We start from the raw sequence: 16,659 nt of genomic DNA, 5'->3' as shown, positions 1-16,659 counted from the left end.
CTTGTTCTCCATAACCTTTTTCGAACTTCGTCAGTCTCCTTATGTGCAGGATAATTTGATCATTCATCACAGTAAGCATCAGCTGCACCTTCTAATGTTTGATTGATGCTCCTCTTTCTCAAAGTCGACATATATACGCATGGAAGACAAGTCACTTCAAACATCTTTTGGCAAGTCTCCAAGCCTGAGGCCTGATACAGCTAAATCTGTTCAGCAGTGAGAGATTTTGAGAGAGAGAGAAGAAAGTACTCCAAAGCAACATAGTATATTAGATTTCCCTTGAAGTTAAGAGTCTGTTAAGGGCAGTATAGCCTAATAGGGATATTCAAACAGTCAACATTGATATGGTTATGACATTGATAGAACTGATACTTACAAGATGCAACAGAATTAACATCATTCCTACTTCAGTGATAGTGGAAGTACCTCAAGAAACTCTCTACACTATGAGCATTTCATCTTGCCAAGGTCTTCTAAACCATGCAAGGATAGGTTATATTTGAAAAAGAAAAAACAGGAGTCACCAGTCACCATAGTGTGCCACTGCAAAGATGAATGTCTAATCCAAGGGTAAGGGCTACCGCTTAAGCCTGATTAACTAGCTTAAGGCCCCAACTCATGTCTTCACAATGTCTCACATGTGGGACCAGGGCTCCTGTGTCAATACCTTTCTTGGCTTTGCAGTCATAGAAGGGAGGGGCATGAAAACAAGGTTCGATTGACATGGCTCGACGACAAGGAGGGTCTGGAGCTGTCTGGTTATCGGGCTTGTACAGAATCCATGGCTGTAAACCACCAAGACCTTGGGCAACATAACCAAATGTAGACCATGCACTTGTAACCAATACATCAGTGAAGCTCAAGAGGTACATCTCTGCCAATGCTTTCATGTTGTGCATTTGCTTCTCCGTCTTCTGGTATCCTTCATGGCTTGGTTGATGGACACTAATGATTTCACCGGTGGCTGTAGGTTGCTCCCAGTACATGTTCCTGATCTTCTCAAAGTACCCATCGTTCAAAGAAGTCAGAAGCACAGCTTTTGATTTGACATTTGGAGTCGAAACCACAGTTTCTTGACCACTGACATCAGGAAGAACCTTCTCCTTCTGAGAACATGCAAGAATTTGATCTAGCACATACTGAAAGGGACCAGTATCTGTTTCAAAGACTCTGATCTGTATGCCCACTCTTTCATCTGCCTTCGCAAGATAAGATTGGTAATATCTAGTAATCAAACCCCACACGGTATTGGTAGGATGGAAAAGATAGCGTCCCAAATGATGGAAGACAGTATCGGCCTCTGGGAAGAGCTGCCTTAGTTCTTGTTCATATGCTGGGATCAGAAAGAGAGACGGCACAAAGTAGTTGTTTGACCTCAACAACAACCAAGGAACATTTTGAAGGAACTTCTGATCATCTTCACAGAAGAAATTCTTATCACGGTCACCATAATCGTGGGATAGATGGAGATAAATGTAAGCAGGTAGAGACTGTGGTGAAGTACCATCAACACTGTAGCTAATAACCTTATTTTTTAACATGTTTCCATAACTCTCAGGTGTCTTAATGTCAAAGGTCCCAAACTTAGTGATGGGGAAATCCAGAGGTAGAAGCCATGAGCTTTCAGGAAATGGCTCACAAAAGAGGTCATCCATGTCAGAACCACGGTCGATCAACAAGACCTTGTTTGTTAGGAGAGCATATAGAAATGCTGAAGCAATTGATAACATCCTGTTCCCTAAGCCACTGTATGATACCCATACGACATAGTTGCACTCTGTTGATTGGGTGCCACGACCAGATTTCAACTGTTCTACAGATTTCTTGTACAATTCAGTGTTTGGACCACATTTCTTATGGAGAGCTTCATAATTTCTCAGTTTTTCCAACAAGTAAGGAGATGGTAAATGAGGTGATTCTTTCCAGTACAATGCAGAGTGGTACCTGCTTAGGCAGGATTGTTCATCAAACCCAGCAGCAAGCAAGCCATGAAGAAGCTTATCCTTTGGACCACGAGAGGATGGAAATGACTCATTCTCTAAACCTAAAAATCACATATAATTGAAACACTCGTGTAAGTCCTATGAATTTCACAACAGGATAATTACAAATCGAGAACAATCTGAAATGTGACTACTAATCATGGATATATGTACCGCATTTCATTGTTGGTATGGCTGCATAGTGTGAAGTCATGATTGATTAAACATGTTAAAAACAAAAAGAAGACAGGATATACTTGCAAAAAGATTTGCAAACCAGTGAACAGGCACAGTGGACAATCCCGAAGCATACAAATGAATGCCCATCTGTGCATGAAAGATAAAAGTGCCTAGACACAGAGCAGTATACTCTGGTACATTTAGGAGCTGCATACCTAGCAATTTTACTGCAGACAAAAGGTCAATTAAATTTAGATGGTGCAAGGCAATAAAAAAGCTATTCCCATTCTTACATGATTTAATGAAGACCCCATCTATATAACATTTAATGGCTTCAATTCCTAACAATATATAATAGTTCAGGAAAAAATTGGCTGAATCTTTGGGGACAACAACCCTTGTAGCAGGTATAAATAATTGCTTCAATTTCAAATACTATCCCAGCTGATTTTGAGAAAAGTCACGCCATGCTTTGAGTTAAAGGACACAGATACTGGTGATGCACAAATTTACAACTACAATTAACGTTTTACTAAAGGTAGAATCAAATGACTAGGAAAATCAAGTTGCACCGTGCAGTAACTCACCCAAAAGAAGATCAATTAAAGCCTTTGATGACGGCATCAAGGTATTTCTTTCTAAGGGTGTTACTGCAGTTTATAGACGCACTAAAATCAGGAACTTACATGGCGAAATAGTGTTATGTTTTATCAACAAATCATTCGTAAACATAGCAGATAAAGACCTATGTTTCATAAACAAATCACTAGTGAACACAGAAGAAAAGAATAGGATTCCAATGCACTGTCGAATACCATAAGGATATTGTTCAGGAAAAGCCAAATGAAAGAGACACGGAAAGCAGCCAAATGTAATAGTGAATGAAAACAGTGATCATGTAAGATGTTTTAGCTTTCTTCGTCGAACACATGTTTCTGAGTATTGGTATGTGTGTTGACAATATCCAATATATGACGATAGGCCTACAGATCCAACAAAAGTCGATTTGTTCCAATGAGTCCCGCCAACTATGACTAAATCAGAAGTAGAAATGTTATGACGCTCCTAATCGATGTAAATTGAGACATCTCGAACTTCATTGTTTCTTCCTAGTTTTTCTTGTCGATGCAATCTAATCTGACATTTGTGACGGTCCATGCGAAACAATGTTTAGAGATGCAACATCACCAACAAAAATGAATCGCTGTTGCACTCAAAGAAAGGAGGTCGATGCCGTCCTAATTAGGATAGCAACAGACCTGAAGCATCAAAAGATGCTACGAGAGATCAAGCGCTCCGGATGCAGGACGAAGGCGATCCGGGCGGGGGGAGGGGTTAAGCCGTACCTCCTGATGCCGCTCCGACGCTAGCCGCCCTGGCAGCGGCGCGAAAGCTGTCGATCGAGAGGCTCCGTTGGGCCCTGGAGAGGACCGCGCCGACGACCAACAGGGAGGCGAGCAGGAGGAATGCGGTCCACGGGCGCAGGACGCGAGGCGGCGTGGGGGAGGCCCGGAGGGCTCCCTCGCTCTCCGGATCGGGGGCGGTCGTCGGTTGCTGCGGCCTCCTCATGCGCTTCATGTCCATCACCACCAACACCGCATGACTTCCTCGCTTTCTAAATGGAATAGAGGAATATATAGCACGGCAAAATGGTTAAGGGTTTTCGGCTGCATGTGATTGTTCCGATGATTGACTGCTTTCTCGAAAGAGAGCGGAGCGGGTGGGGGAGGAGGCGGAGGAACTTTTGACCCAACAAATTATTGATCGCTCGCTCGCTCGCTTGTTACTGCTGCTACATAGTTTTCCTTTTTCTTTTACCTGTCCTTTTGATGAATCGGATGGGGCCGTTGGACTTGCCCCAATTATTGATTACTATTTACGGCACACACACACACCTATTTAACCTCTTTTCTTTTATTTTTCCTTTTCCTTTTATTTATTGAATCGGATCGATTCTCCCCACGCATCGAGATTGTGATCCATTGTTTGATCGGATCGAGATCTTGATGTAGTGATCCGAATCGAATCGAATTGATGTGATATGGATTAATAAGGCCTTCTTCTCGAATGCTAGTATGTGTAGATTAGTGTTTGTCCCAACAACGTTAGCACACCAAAGTCGATAGGAGTATATGCTGTAGCCCGGACACGGGACATGGCATAAGCGGAAGGATATGGTAAGTATTGGTGACCTCATCGTACCGACTTCACCTGGTTTGACTTGACTAGTAACCTACAAACAAATTATGTCACCGTGTCTCGTACGGCTAGAATGAGAACCACTGGAAAACTCAATATTTTATATCTATCTAGCCAAACTAAAGATAATCGATCGAAGCTGATAATAATATGGAATTACTCGAATAAGTTGGTTATTTTAGTTGATAAAAACTTTTACGATTTATCGCTAAGTGCCTTTGTCATTTAGCCAAATCGATTATAGTGATCAAAACACTCGACGATTACGTTTTTTTCTTGTTATCGACCACCATTTATCGTCGACTACGAGGTCTTCTCGAATAGATCAAAATATTATTAGATTGGATAAAACTCAAATAAGTGTTTTTTGATTAAAAATTAACTCACAAAACACTGTTGATGGAAAAACTTTTTAGATTGGACAAAAAAATAATTTTTTTTTTAAAAAAAGTATTTTTAAAATATCAAAAATAGATAGTGATTATTTAGAAATTATATAAAAAAAGTATCATTTCCAAAAAAATATAAAAGAATATTTTTTTGGTACAATCATCCTCTTAACAATGTTGGAATCTAGCTGGTCATGTCAAAAACCCCAAAAGGCAAGATGGTGGCGGTCTTCTTGGGGCAAAACATAACACCTCCAGCTTGCACCCATGCTTTATTTATTATTGTACCACCAATCACGGTTTACGAGCGGCCATTTTACGTTACTATGTTCGATCGCAGTGCACTCGTACGACTTGACATAAATAAAGGGCACTCACGATTCACACGGGTATTTCTCCTTGATATTCTATACACATTTTATTTTATTTTTTTCCAAAAAAATAAATGCTAAAAATAAATTTTGATCCAGAATAAGATATTAAATTAATTATGATCTCATAAAATCTTTATCAGCTAAACTAATTAACACCTTTCTCCAAAAGTCAGTAGATTGAAGAGGAGGTGTTGTAGATGCATGCACTGAGTGCATGTATACTCTCTACATAGGGGTTTCTCCTTACATTGATCATTAATTCTTCGCAATGGCACATCAGACTTCGTTTTCGTACATTGAATCTTTAAAGCTTTTCCACCACCGAATGTGGAGCATGAAATCTTGGAGACAGTGATAGCATAGAACTAACGAAGAACACTGTACATCTTAGACCCCATGTTCTGAGCCCCACCTCCGCCCATGCATGATCGACGATACTTTTTCTCAAGACCAGAAAAATATATGCCGTGATTGTTGTTGATCTGAGTGGATTAAGGGACATTAGAAGTCAATGGTCTTTGTTTCTTCTGTTTAGGAGCACGAAATGGATCGACCCAACCCTCGTCTTCTCTTGCAGCCTGGTCCCATCGTTCCTGGAAGAGGTAAAGCTCAGATCGGGACCGTCTCCTAATCTGTTGATTTAGCAAAGGAAAATTTACTTAACAAAAACAAAGAAACAAAAAACAAGAAAAAAGAAACTGCAGTGTGATCTTTTGCGTCACTAGAAGCAATGAAGCAATCAAGGCTTAAATGAAGCATGAAGATGAGAACTAATGTAGTGTGGCAAAAGAAAATTTACTTTCATATAAAACATAGAGAAAGAGAGAAACACTAGATAGACAAATTAAACACCAGTCACCAAAATAACTAAGGTCAGTTGAACAATCAAGGTTTAAGTGAAGTATGATGTAGAATTTAGCCAAACAAAAAATTTGAAACTCTAACCAAAATCTTCCAAGTTGAAGTGAAGTATCCAAATAACATGTTTTATTTTTTCAATATAATCCATATTTCTACAACAAATATTGTTGTCTATGTATGACCCAAAATACCTTGCTCAAGTAGAGTAAGAATTGGGTACTAATACTATGTTGACATGTGTAGACCATCTGAAATCAAAGAAGACAAGGTGGGGGTTACCTCAGTTCTAGGATCAAATGTTCCTCTCTGATAACCCTGTGTAAGATGGATGCATCAAAGATAATAAGCCCATGATAGATTTAATAAAACCATTAATTTACCAATCTACCTGCAAGGCATTGTTATGAAGGAGCCATTTAGATCTCTTATCTGTCTGGTGGAGGCTTATCTGAAGGTCAAAATGAATAAACTCAAGATGTACTGGAAATGACAATTAATGAAAATACAGCAAATAAAATCATATTACAAAACAATACTTATTTACTGTTCTGTGGTATGTAGATAAACAAGCATGTCAACTTTGATGTGTTAGCTCAAATGGGAAAACATTGCTTTTGTTGCAAAACTAATGAATACAAAGATAAGGCTCACATCTTGAAAGAGGAAAATAAGGTTACTGTAGCTATGCGATACGATACGTGGTAGTCCAATGTAATCACATGAATAATTTGCAAATTTTCATGGTAGTCACGTGTATTTACATGAATAATTTGCAAATTTTCATCCATGTGCGCCGCACGTGCACATGGCTAGTGTATCATATACATAGGACTTCTAAAGTCTAATCTTCATATCTAATTAGAATGCTACATTAGTCTAGAATACTCTTTTTCTTACACAAGATGTGCTGAAAATAATACCATACTCCAATTTTACAGAGCTGCTACAATATCCGTGCTATAATATTACTACAGTATTTATATTTTGAGATTACAAATCCTCTTGCCATATTAAATTGATGTCCTATGCTTTTCATATGAAATAGGCTGCTGGTGTCAAACTTCCAATGCGCACAGAAGTTCCAGTTGAAGTAGCTAGCAATGGAAAACATTTACAAAAATGCTCCAGTGTTTGCATTATCCATCTAATACCGATCTAACAAATCCCAGGGTTCTATAAGTCCTACAAGGTCACATCTTCTATAGCTGACTGGACCTTGGCTTGATGGAGTCAGGCTGCAGTTCAGTGTCGCTCCAATCTGCTCCATAACATGCCTTTTCCAGGTCTCACCTCTACTACGAGGTACAAAAGGTGTGCAACTTGTTGAATTTGTTGTGATTCAACCGAGGCACAGTCCAAGATTAAAGCCTCCATGGGCCTCATGCCTTAGGTGCCCCTTTAACAGTGGGATTGATGCCCCTCTTAGTCTCAATAATTTTATCACATCAATTTTGCAATAATTTGATACCCCAAGCAATATTGGAAATGGAATGAAGAAAGTGAAGTTCCAACTAAACAAATTTCTGTTTTTAAGGCAGTGTTTTGTGTAGAACTTAGAGAAGCACTAGCAGAATATTGGTTCCCCAAAGCAATTTTGTTGATGAATTAGGTCATGAAGATCGAGCAAAAAGGGTTGGAGAATGCAGCTTCTGAGGGAATGCAAACACCTAAGATGATTTTCAGATGCCTCACGTGGCAGCATTTTGTCTCACCACACAAAAATGTCAATCCTACTTCCATGCATGAACCAACATGATAAAGGTCCCAAATTTAATTTGGTGACACCTTTCGACTAGCAGCTGACATCCATGTTACTCTTTTGAAGACTAAGACGGGTGTAAATTGCAAAGATCTGTTGCAACAACTAAAAGCAGTACATGTAAGCTAACCTTCTCGGCTGAAGATCCTCCCAGGGTTTGTACACCTTGATGGACTATGAACTCGCTATCTACAATACCTACCTTCTTAGTTCGGTCACCCTGCAACGCACATCAGCATTGTAAACATCAGTGAATATGCATTTGAAAGAAATCAAGAAATGTATAAAACAGTGGCACTTTAATAGCTATTGTAGTTGCAGATCAAACTATTATTGTCTTGTATCATTTATCCATACATGGATAAAAATACTTGCAGAAGGCTGAATACTGCAATTTTGATAAAAAAAAATCTTAAGAGGAAGTTTTCAACACCATGCATGCTGTAACAAAACAAATTAAGCAGCACTTCTTGTACCAATTACATGATGTGGATATGGAGAGTAAATGAGAAAAGAATCAAAGACAAGACTAGGACTCCATCCCAAAGTTATATATTAGCAAACTTTTATGATGTGGACTCCATATAAGAATGTGACTAGGACTCCCATCTCAAAATCCCAACTAATGTAGCAGTGCTAAAGATCCTGATAACTGACTTTTAGTCAACATACTATGATATCCTTGTCCCACGTAATCAGTACTACAAGAAAGTTTTGATCTTGAGGGTATGCATTCGAACTAAAAGTTGTCCTGTCATCAGCCAATTCTGACGGCCTAAACCTATCAGCCATACAGTGCTTGCTTGTAATAGGGATTGGGAAACAATAGAGGTACATCTGTAACAGGGTACCTACCAGTTTGATATGCATTATGTGCTGGGAAATGCAGTACTATAAAGCTAATTAGTTCGCATATATTCAGTAGCAGTGGCAAACAGTACATGTCCTGCAAATGTGTCATCTGAATTGGCTAGCAGGTAGTACTTAAAACCCAGATAGTTCCTGAATACTTATTAACCTATACAAAGAAATACTCAAGAGACAGATTTTTGTGGAAAAATCATATCCTATATAACTTCTTAATGCATTTACAAAGAAGCTCCATTCTACTGGGAAACAGTAACCTGACCCGTGAAAGCCTTATGCAAATGTGTCCATTCTGCTTCATTCATGCATAGCGATCCTAATCACTTACAAATTTATGAACTTTAATGACCAAAGGAATCAGCAATGTTATTGTGCATGAGCGAGTTCAGTACAAGAGATCTACCTGAGCACAATATCCGAGTTTCATATCCATGCCCCACCCATGGATTAGATCATTCTGTGAAAACAAAGTATTAATTTGGAAGATCATTTTGATTTCAACAGATAATAATTTAGTTCAATCGTAGAATTACCTCTCCAAAATACAAATTGGTTGATTCACATGGACCAGAATGGTCATTTTAAATATAGCATTTCAGTAATCTCTTGTCATTTTGGTGTAGAGATACATACAAGTACCAACAAAATTAATGAGACATAGCAACTGAGTTATGTTAACCTTTAGGTTGTAACAGAGTCATTCAATAAATTCATACCAATGTGTGTGATGTGATGTAAGGGTGATTTGTGGAAAAAAATCATACTAATTGACAAGTCCGTTGATATATTTCATGTACTACACGAACTTCAATGCCAGTCCGTACTTGAGTATTGGGTAGCTAGCAAACTGGAACATAATGTTTGGTATAAACTATAAACTATGATATAGTGTTGAGAAAAAAATACCAAAAAATGTTTGAAATGTCAGTGTCTGCTTAGACCACATGCACAGTTAGACAAATATCCAAATCCATGATGTTACACAATGTCATACTGTAAGTCCAGAGTGAGAATAATCTTTTCTTTTGGAATCCCTGCATCATAATCTTGACCTTCAAGTATTAGCAAAGATGAATGCACTCAACATCTTACATTGCATATTCTAGTTCATATAATAGTAACAATGTAATAATTAAGCTAATAACGAAATAACTCAGATATTTGATCCTTTGCTAATTTGAGGACTCATAGAGGTTCTGACTGCACCAGGTTCACGAACTATACAACATTCAGTTCTACCAAGAACAATATATAATTCTTTGCAGAAAGGTTTGACAAAACTTCATGACCAAGATAGGTAGAAGTAGAATAATAGCAGGGGTTCTCTGTATCATATATTGGAAAACTAAAAACATCTTAACTTCTCAATGGCTCCATTATATATTTACTCTAATTAAAGTCCTCAAATCTCCCAAATCTTTACATTTGTACAAGCACTTTCAGGACTCTAGTTTCTAACATAAGATAATTTTTTATTGTTGTCGGTGATGAAATAACCCAAAAATTGGTTTATGGATTAGCTAAGGTCATCGGCAACTCAATTGTTTTTCCATATATTGGGGATTTTATATTCCAGATCATGATACAATGATAGAAGGCCTGCCTCATTGCATATCAGCTGAGACCATAGTATATCACTGCATAAGGTTAGTGCTGCAGTTATATTTTTCACAAGTTTTTCAAAGTCACTAATAAGAAGGCAAAATATAATTAAAAAAAAAAGATGTACCCGATGCACAAGACTCCCACCAATGAGGCTCTGGGAAAGGTGGGGTGGTTTAATATACTTTGTCTTACTTTACATATTTAAAAAGACTGTTTCCATGACTCAAAAGTTTTTTAAAAACATATTATCAATTTTCTCAAATCATCATAAAGTTATTTACCTCCTCGAAAATTGGATGAGACCTTGTTTAACCTTGAGACCATTATGTTTGAGCAAGTTAACTGGAGTATTTTGACTACATTTGAGATGATTTAACATAATAAAAATGCTCTACCAACCAAAACTTAAAATCACCCTAATCCACCAACTGCTAAATACAAAATGTCATTTTCCTAACTCACTTGAACCTATTAATAATTCTTCACTTAAACCAACCAAATCCATTACTATTCTCTCCTCCTCTCCCTAAGTCCCTTAAATCCTAAATCCGCTAGCACCCACCCCATCTCTCTTCCTTCCTTCCCTCCCTATCCTTATCATCTCCTACTTCTAAACCCTCCCATGATGATTTTGACTCGTATTGTCCACTAACAAGTGATGTTCTATAAGTGTAACATTGAAATTGCTCAATACTAATTACGAATATGTGATCAATTAATAGTCTTCACAACTTCAAATCCCTTTTTTTTTAATTTCCAAAAAAGTTTCCCTACACAATACATGCCATTCTCAAAACTTACAAGACTAAATTCTATATACCCATGGAACTCCTAAATCTCAAGATTTACCACCTTTGAAATTCCAACCAAGACATCTCATGCTTGAAATCCCCCGTCCAATCACAAATTTAACATTTTACCAAACCAGAAGCCTTGCACCAATAAGAATGTCTAATGGGAGAAATATCAGCAGAATAACAAATGGATCACCATGATACAGAAAAAGCTGAAAAAAGAGAGCATTTTCATAGAAGGTGGTTCAAAGATCTAACTTGCACAAAGAACAGTAGGATGTTGAATTTTGAGTTTGGCAAAAATGTAACTTACCTGAATGAGATGCCAAGCACAATGCCATGCAGACCTCGAGAAAACTGGAGCCATTCCCTCAACCCATCTAAAAATAGTACACTAGTTAGCATCACATATAATGAAAAGGGTTAGTATTAATTTGTACCACTTGGTCTAAATTGAACCTTTGAGGACTCTCATCTCAAGGAAAAGATCATTAAAAAGGGAAAGCAAGATACTTCACCAACACAAATCACTAATAAAATGCTTCACTAACACATACCCAGTGCAAGGAGGGCCAGTGCTAGTTGATGAACATTCTCCAGTACCTCGAGTACCAAATACTCTTCTGCATGTATATTCAGTTGCATCAGCATACACTCTCAAATGGCTAAAACAGTTGTTCAAAATGTCATCTACCTGTGGACGGTCCTTTTCTTTTTGCGAACAGTTATCCGGTGATGTATCTCAGATAGATTTGGGTCCAAAGCTGGCTGAGAAATCTCTAATCCTTCTGATTTCATTATTTTCAAGTACCTTTCAGAAAAAATTTCCACCAAAAAATTCATAAAAAATATGCTAATTTTGCAGGCTGCATTATGTATGTTTATATGCACTTCTACACAATCCCTTTTAAGATAAGGGCGCACCCAGTGCACAAGGATCCCGCTAATGTAGGGTCTGGGGAGTGTTAATATATGCAATCTTAGCTTTAAATATTTAAAGAGACTATTTTTATAACTCGAACCATAGTCTCCCAAGTCACAAGGGAGCAACCTTAATATTGTATCAAGGCACAGCGTCTATACAATCCCTTTAAGATAAAATTTTATTTTAAAAAAGAGTGTAGGTAAATTAGACTATCATCTTGTCCCCATAATATATATGCATTTGATGTTTACTCTTCACTACCATGAATTCAGTGGCTTCTTGAGTCTCAGAATCTCAAACATTTGCCAGATATAAAAGCCAATATGCATTGTTATTACCAAACTATTGGTTTCCATGCACATAGAGCAAGAATGTGAAAGCATCATAAAACACCTCTACCTGATTTTGGTTTTCATTTCAGTTTAGAGTAAGGCAGAGTATTAGAATTGGCCATGGCTAGATCCCCTTATTATTCTTCAACTAATTAAGTAGAAGCAGTTCATGCCGTAGATTTGTTTCATATGGGTTGAAAACCTAAATGATTCCTGTGCAAGTAAAAAGTATACCACTTTTCTGAGGAAAAGTTTATTAAGTTAGCCCATTGTATTAGATGATCATTAAAAGAAGTAAAAATTGTACCTTCCAGGATGGAAATTTTCAACCCCCAAGTCTTCATCCCAAAGAAATATGTAATCATATATGGAGACAGTATCTGGATGCAGAAAACGTTTTGCGAACCACCTGGAGCTACCAGAATTAGATTGAATCATGGAAGCAACAACGCAAAGTAAAAGAAATAATAGAATTTAATCTGGAATAAAGGATGAAAAAAAAAACAACCAGAAATTGTTCTAGATATAGATTCAGGAAATATTCCACTTTTGATCGAGGAAGACAATGGAAGACAGCATTAGAAAATCCTTATGCAGTATGAAGATTCTGTAAAAATGACTCAATTCAACAAAATGCTAGAACTTCATAAATGCCTCACCATTTAGTTTGGCTATGAGCAGCTATGTGAATCACAATATGACTCCACCAGAGATCGTGCCATTCATTGACAATTCCATCATAGTGAAATAGTATAATAGCAAAATTCTCTGAAAGAAACTGAATACTCAATGATCAGGAGATAAGCAGACAGTATATAAAGTTTAAACCATACTTGTAAAAGTACCTTCCTAACAATTGCATCCACAGTTAGCTTCTGCTTTATCCCAACAGTCATTGCCAACAAGTTATGATGACTTTGATCATTGTCCTGCTACAGTGAAGCAAAGCAAGTCCAACTCAGCATAGCATTCACTGATGGAAAGACCAAAACCAGAAAGTTTGGATTATATTCCCCAAAAAAGGGATAAAACCTGAATCTCAGAATGCATGGGCATGCATTGCACTTAACATATTGAGATATTTTTTCCTCCTCCAACAACAACAAAAAAATGTAATTCCAATAAATGATATATTCCATGGAATTTGGATATATGATGTATGAAAAGTAAAATAAGAAAGAGTTTATAAAATCAGGATGCTAGGAGCTAATAAGGAAATAAAATTACAGAAGAAAGCATATTTTTTAACCTTCGTCACATGGCTTTTGGAAAACCATAGGGGCTTTAGTTCCAAATCCGATTTTGATTGTGCCATACCACGAGGTAGGTAACCAACCCTGACAGAAACTGATTTATGGTCCTAAATCACAAGAAACAATATGGTCAAAGAAATGATATATATATATATGTATATATATATATATATATATGTATATATGTATATATATATATGTATATATATATATGTATATATATATATATACATATATATATGTATATATATATATATATATATGTATATATATATATACATATATATATGTATATATATATACTATTAAAAGTGAAAAAGAAGCCATGATAACCTTTTGTTGTCAAACATTATTAAACAATTAACAGTTTCATCAATTAATCACTTCCTGTGCAATTAATGTCATATATCAAGGACTTTACATTTCTAAAATAAAATAAAATGGGTGCCAATATAGGCAATCTCTGTGCTTCATACTTTTATATATATATATATATATACTTCAGAGGATTATTTTCATTAAAGTTGGTCCTTGATTAAATAGTAAATAGTGAAAAGTGTTCAGTATATCAATTATGGATTATATTGTCACTGATGTTAAAGATGTATAAGCCTTATGTTCTAGGAGCTGATTAATGATTGTAATTTGTTAATTATTAAACAATAATAAATATAGTTCTGAATTCTTTGATGAAATCATCTAATGCTTTCTCTTGAAAATTTAAAACCTTTCTAATTATGAGGTCTAAAGATAGATATTCTGTTTCTAAATTTAAAATTTAGGAGAAAGATCGACATTGCTTTGGTTCAACCAATGTGTCTTTAATATATAAGTGGCAGCTGATTGATGATAATATTGTTGCATTCAGAACGCTAAATATGAACAGATCTACTAAAGTTTTAATAACTCATAGTTGGAATTGAGTAGTGACATTAAGCACTTAGGTATTACAGGTAACAGTAATAATACCTTCATTGAATCAAAAGGATGAAATCTTGTTTCCAACTGCACATATCAAGAAACAAATATGAAAAGCATTTAGAATGAAATAAATGATAAAGTGAAAATATTTTCTATCTTGTAGAGATTTACCTCTGCATGTTGAAATTGAAAGTTCGTTGTCCTATAGACAATAAGCAGTATTGCCCACATAAGCACCATGTACAGCTTCGGTGTCATTTCAAACAGCACTACCTACATTATTCACTCTGTAACCTTAGGTGTCCATTATAAAATCTTAAAACAATGCAACTTTGATAAATTATTGAAAAGAATGATCGATTGAAGAAATTAAGAAAAGAAAACTGGGTCAAAGCAGATTCATAATCGTTAATTATTATAGACATGCTAGACGCACTAAAGTAACCGGAGATGATGGTCTCCACTAGGTAGTTGAAAGGGATCACTAAATGTACCAACCAGATTCTCCTGAGAAACAAAAAAGAACAAATCATCAAATTGGACTGACGATTCATGTTGCTTGATGGTCTATGTGCTTCTGGATATCAAGAATTATGCACAGTCAAGAAGCCATTCATGTGAGAAAAGTGCTCTAATTAATATCCCAGGACCTCACCTCGGCCACCACTTCTATTTCATTCTTTGGCTCCACGGAGATTCCAACATCAAGTTAAAGAAGAAGGATCTATATGATAGTTGCGGTGAAACAAAAGAACACAACTAAACAGAGGACCAATTCAGTTACATGTACACTCAATTGTCCGCAGTCAAATAGGAAACTAAGTGTCGAGTGACCAGCTTTAACTAACATAAACATAGATCTTCGATAGAAAATTATATTTATATTTCATCTAAGCTCCCTAGTGCTAGCTTTATACCAGAAAATTCCTAATAGCAGTTTTCTCTTAGCGTACGAACACCATAAAAAATATGCAAATTCCTGACCAAATTCTTTCTCCAGCAACAAGAGGGGAAAGAAAGAAGAAATGCATTACTCCTCTTACCCCAGCAACTGCAACTAAAGATCTTCAGCTAGTGGATTTCTCAGAGAGAAAAAGTGATCCGAAAACCGAACAGTGATAAAATCCGGTTAATTCCTTCGGGGCTTCTGGTTCTTGGACATGATCGGAGACGATTCGCCGCCAATTCTAGTTTTAGCCGTGCAATACAAATCAAAAAGCAAATTTAATGTGATTCTCCGAAGAAATGAAAGCGACAACAAAGAGGAAAATTACGATAAATCACACCACCGAAGCGTCGCTGGAATAGGACAAGCAAGACGGAAGGGATTACCAAGAAAGAGACGGAAAAAGAGGAGGCCTACGGCGGAAATCCCGAGGATGTAGCCACACTCCGCCCACACCAAGAACACTTCTGTGAGCCAGTCGACACGACGGCCGCTTCCTTCCTCCCTCTGCAGATCCGAGCTCAAGCCTCCAACGGTAGAGACTTGTGGGCGTCCGGAGCTCTAGAGAGGGGGCAAGGGAAGAGGAGAGCAGGTGGAGAGGGGAAGTTCACATCTTCCCGTTCCAACATCGTGGCATCATATATGCATAGGGAGGCGCTCTCTCACTCCTGGATGAGACGGGTGGCGCCCGCCCTTTTCGTTTCCATATTTTAAATACGCGGCCCGCTTCTCCTTTTAACAAAAGAAACACTTACCCATTTGGTGATTGGAGATATGGCTGTGGGTGCCACCTATAGTGCAGTCTGAAAAAGCAGGTGATGCTTCCGGGTATCGGATATTCGGAGACGCAACAAGCGGTAATGGTACCGCGTCACGACCCGTAGATTTCACCCAAATCAACCGCTATCATAAATCCGATTTATAGCCATCTTAATTTAACTTAAATGGACATTAATAATTAAAAGTTTTCTATGATATAATTAATCTCAATCCTAATTAAACATGTTCGAGTACGGAAAGACCTCGACCGGCTCTGCCGTCCTTATGACCTCATGGAACGGCACACCCGTTTGTCTCTTCTCCTCGCTCTGTTTTCTGTAGGGTCATGGGCTGGAGAAGGTAACTCATGGGCTGTCGCCAGCGAGGTCGAGGACGAAGACCCCCCGCGGCGGAGGCCGCCGGAACAAACGGCATGCAGTGACGGCATTCCACGTTGCTCAACCCGCTCTCAATGACACAGCGAGTCACCCGGGCACGTCAAATGGAAGACAC

General features: G+C 37.5%; 2 protein-coding genes across 4 annotated transcripts; both read right to left on the bottom strand.

The window, feature by feature from the left end:
• Positions 1-246: 246 nt before the first annotated feature.
• Positions 247-3,933, bottom strand: LOC135617991 (galactoside 2-alpha-L-fucosyltransferase-like). Its single transcript, XM_065118867.1, has 2 exons — positions 3,509-3,933; positions 247-2,044 (listed from the first exon to the last, which is right to left on the bottom strand). The coding sequence occupies exons 1-2, from the start codon at positions 3,744-3,746 to the stop codon at positions 585-587; spliced, it is 1,698 nt and encodes a 565-aa protein (XP_064974939.1). The 5' UTR covers positions 3,747-3,933; the 3' UTR covers positions 247-584.
• A 1,519-nt stretch (positions 3,934-5,452) lies between these two features.
• Positions 5,453-16,008, bottom strand: LOC135617978 (uncharacterized). 3 transcript variants are annotated; one of them, XM_065118849.1, is made up of 16 exons: positions 15,774-16,008; positions 15,485-15,628; positions 14,613-14,714; positions 14,490-14,525; positions 13,517-13,627; positions 13,113-13,199; positions 12,927-13,045; positions 12,575-12,676; positions 11,705-11,821; positions 11,568-11,633; positions 11,324-11,390; positions 9,015-9,068; positions 7,875-7,964; positions 6,374-6,433; positions 6,265-6,300; positions 5,453-5,756 (listed from the first exon to the last, which is right to left on the bottom strand). In XM_065118849.1, the coding sequence occupies exons 3-16, from the start codon at positions 14,697-14,699 to the stop codon at positions 5,616-5,618; spliced, it is 1,173 nt and encodes a 390-aa protein (XP_064974921.1). In that variant the 5' UTR covers positions 14,700-14,714; positions 15,485-15,628; positions 15,774-16,008; the 3' UTR covers positions 5,453-5,615. The 3 variants fall into 3 exon arrangements, with proteins under 3 accessions (XP_064974921.1, XP_064974930.1, XP_064974925.1); XM_065118858.1 differs by having other exon boundaries at positions 13,113-13,196; XM_065118853.1 differs by lacking the exon at positions 15,485-15,628.
• Between the last annotated feature and the right edge of the window lie 651 nt (positions 16,009-16,659).

This window comes from Musa acuminata, chromosome BXJ1-3, assembly GCF_036884655.1.
Source record: "Musa acuminata AAA Group cultivar baxijiao chromosome BXJ1-3, Cavendish_Baxijiao_AAA, whole genome shotgun sequence".
NCBI classification, from domain to species: Eukaryota; Viridiplantae; Streptophyta; class Magnoliopsida; order Zingiberales; family Musaceae; genus Musa; species Musa acuminata.
This window is presented reverse-complemented; position numbering and strand designations above follow the sequence as displayed.

What these genes read in the sequence shown, in the direction of transcription:
- LOC135617978 (XM_065118849.1), bottom strand. Translation starts at nt 14,699, where the DNA reads ATGACACCGAAGCTGTACATGGTGCTTATGTGGGCAATACTGCTTATT. An exon ending in CCAAAAGCCATGTGACGAAG is followed by an intron (nt 13,200 to 13,516) that starts GTTAAAAAATAT and finishes GCTTCACTGTAG; the next exon opens with CAGGACAATGATCAAAGTCA. An exon ending in TTCATAACAATGCCTTGCAG is followed by an intron (nt 6,301 to 6,373) that starts GTAGATTGGTAA and finishes CATCTTACACAG; the next exon opens with GGTTATCAGAGAGGAACATT.
- LOC135617991 (XM_065118867.1), bottom strand. Translation starts at nt 3,746, where the DNA reads ATGGACATGAAGCGCATGAGGAGGCCGCAGCAACCGACGACCGCCCCC. An exon ending in CGTCGGAGCGGCATCAGGAG is followed by an intron (nt 2,045 to 3,508) that starts GTACGGCTTAAC and finishes TGTGATTTTTAG; the next exon opens with GTTTAGAGAATGAGTCATTT.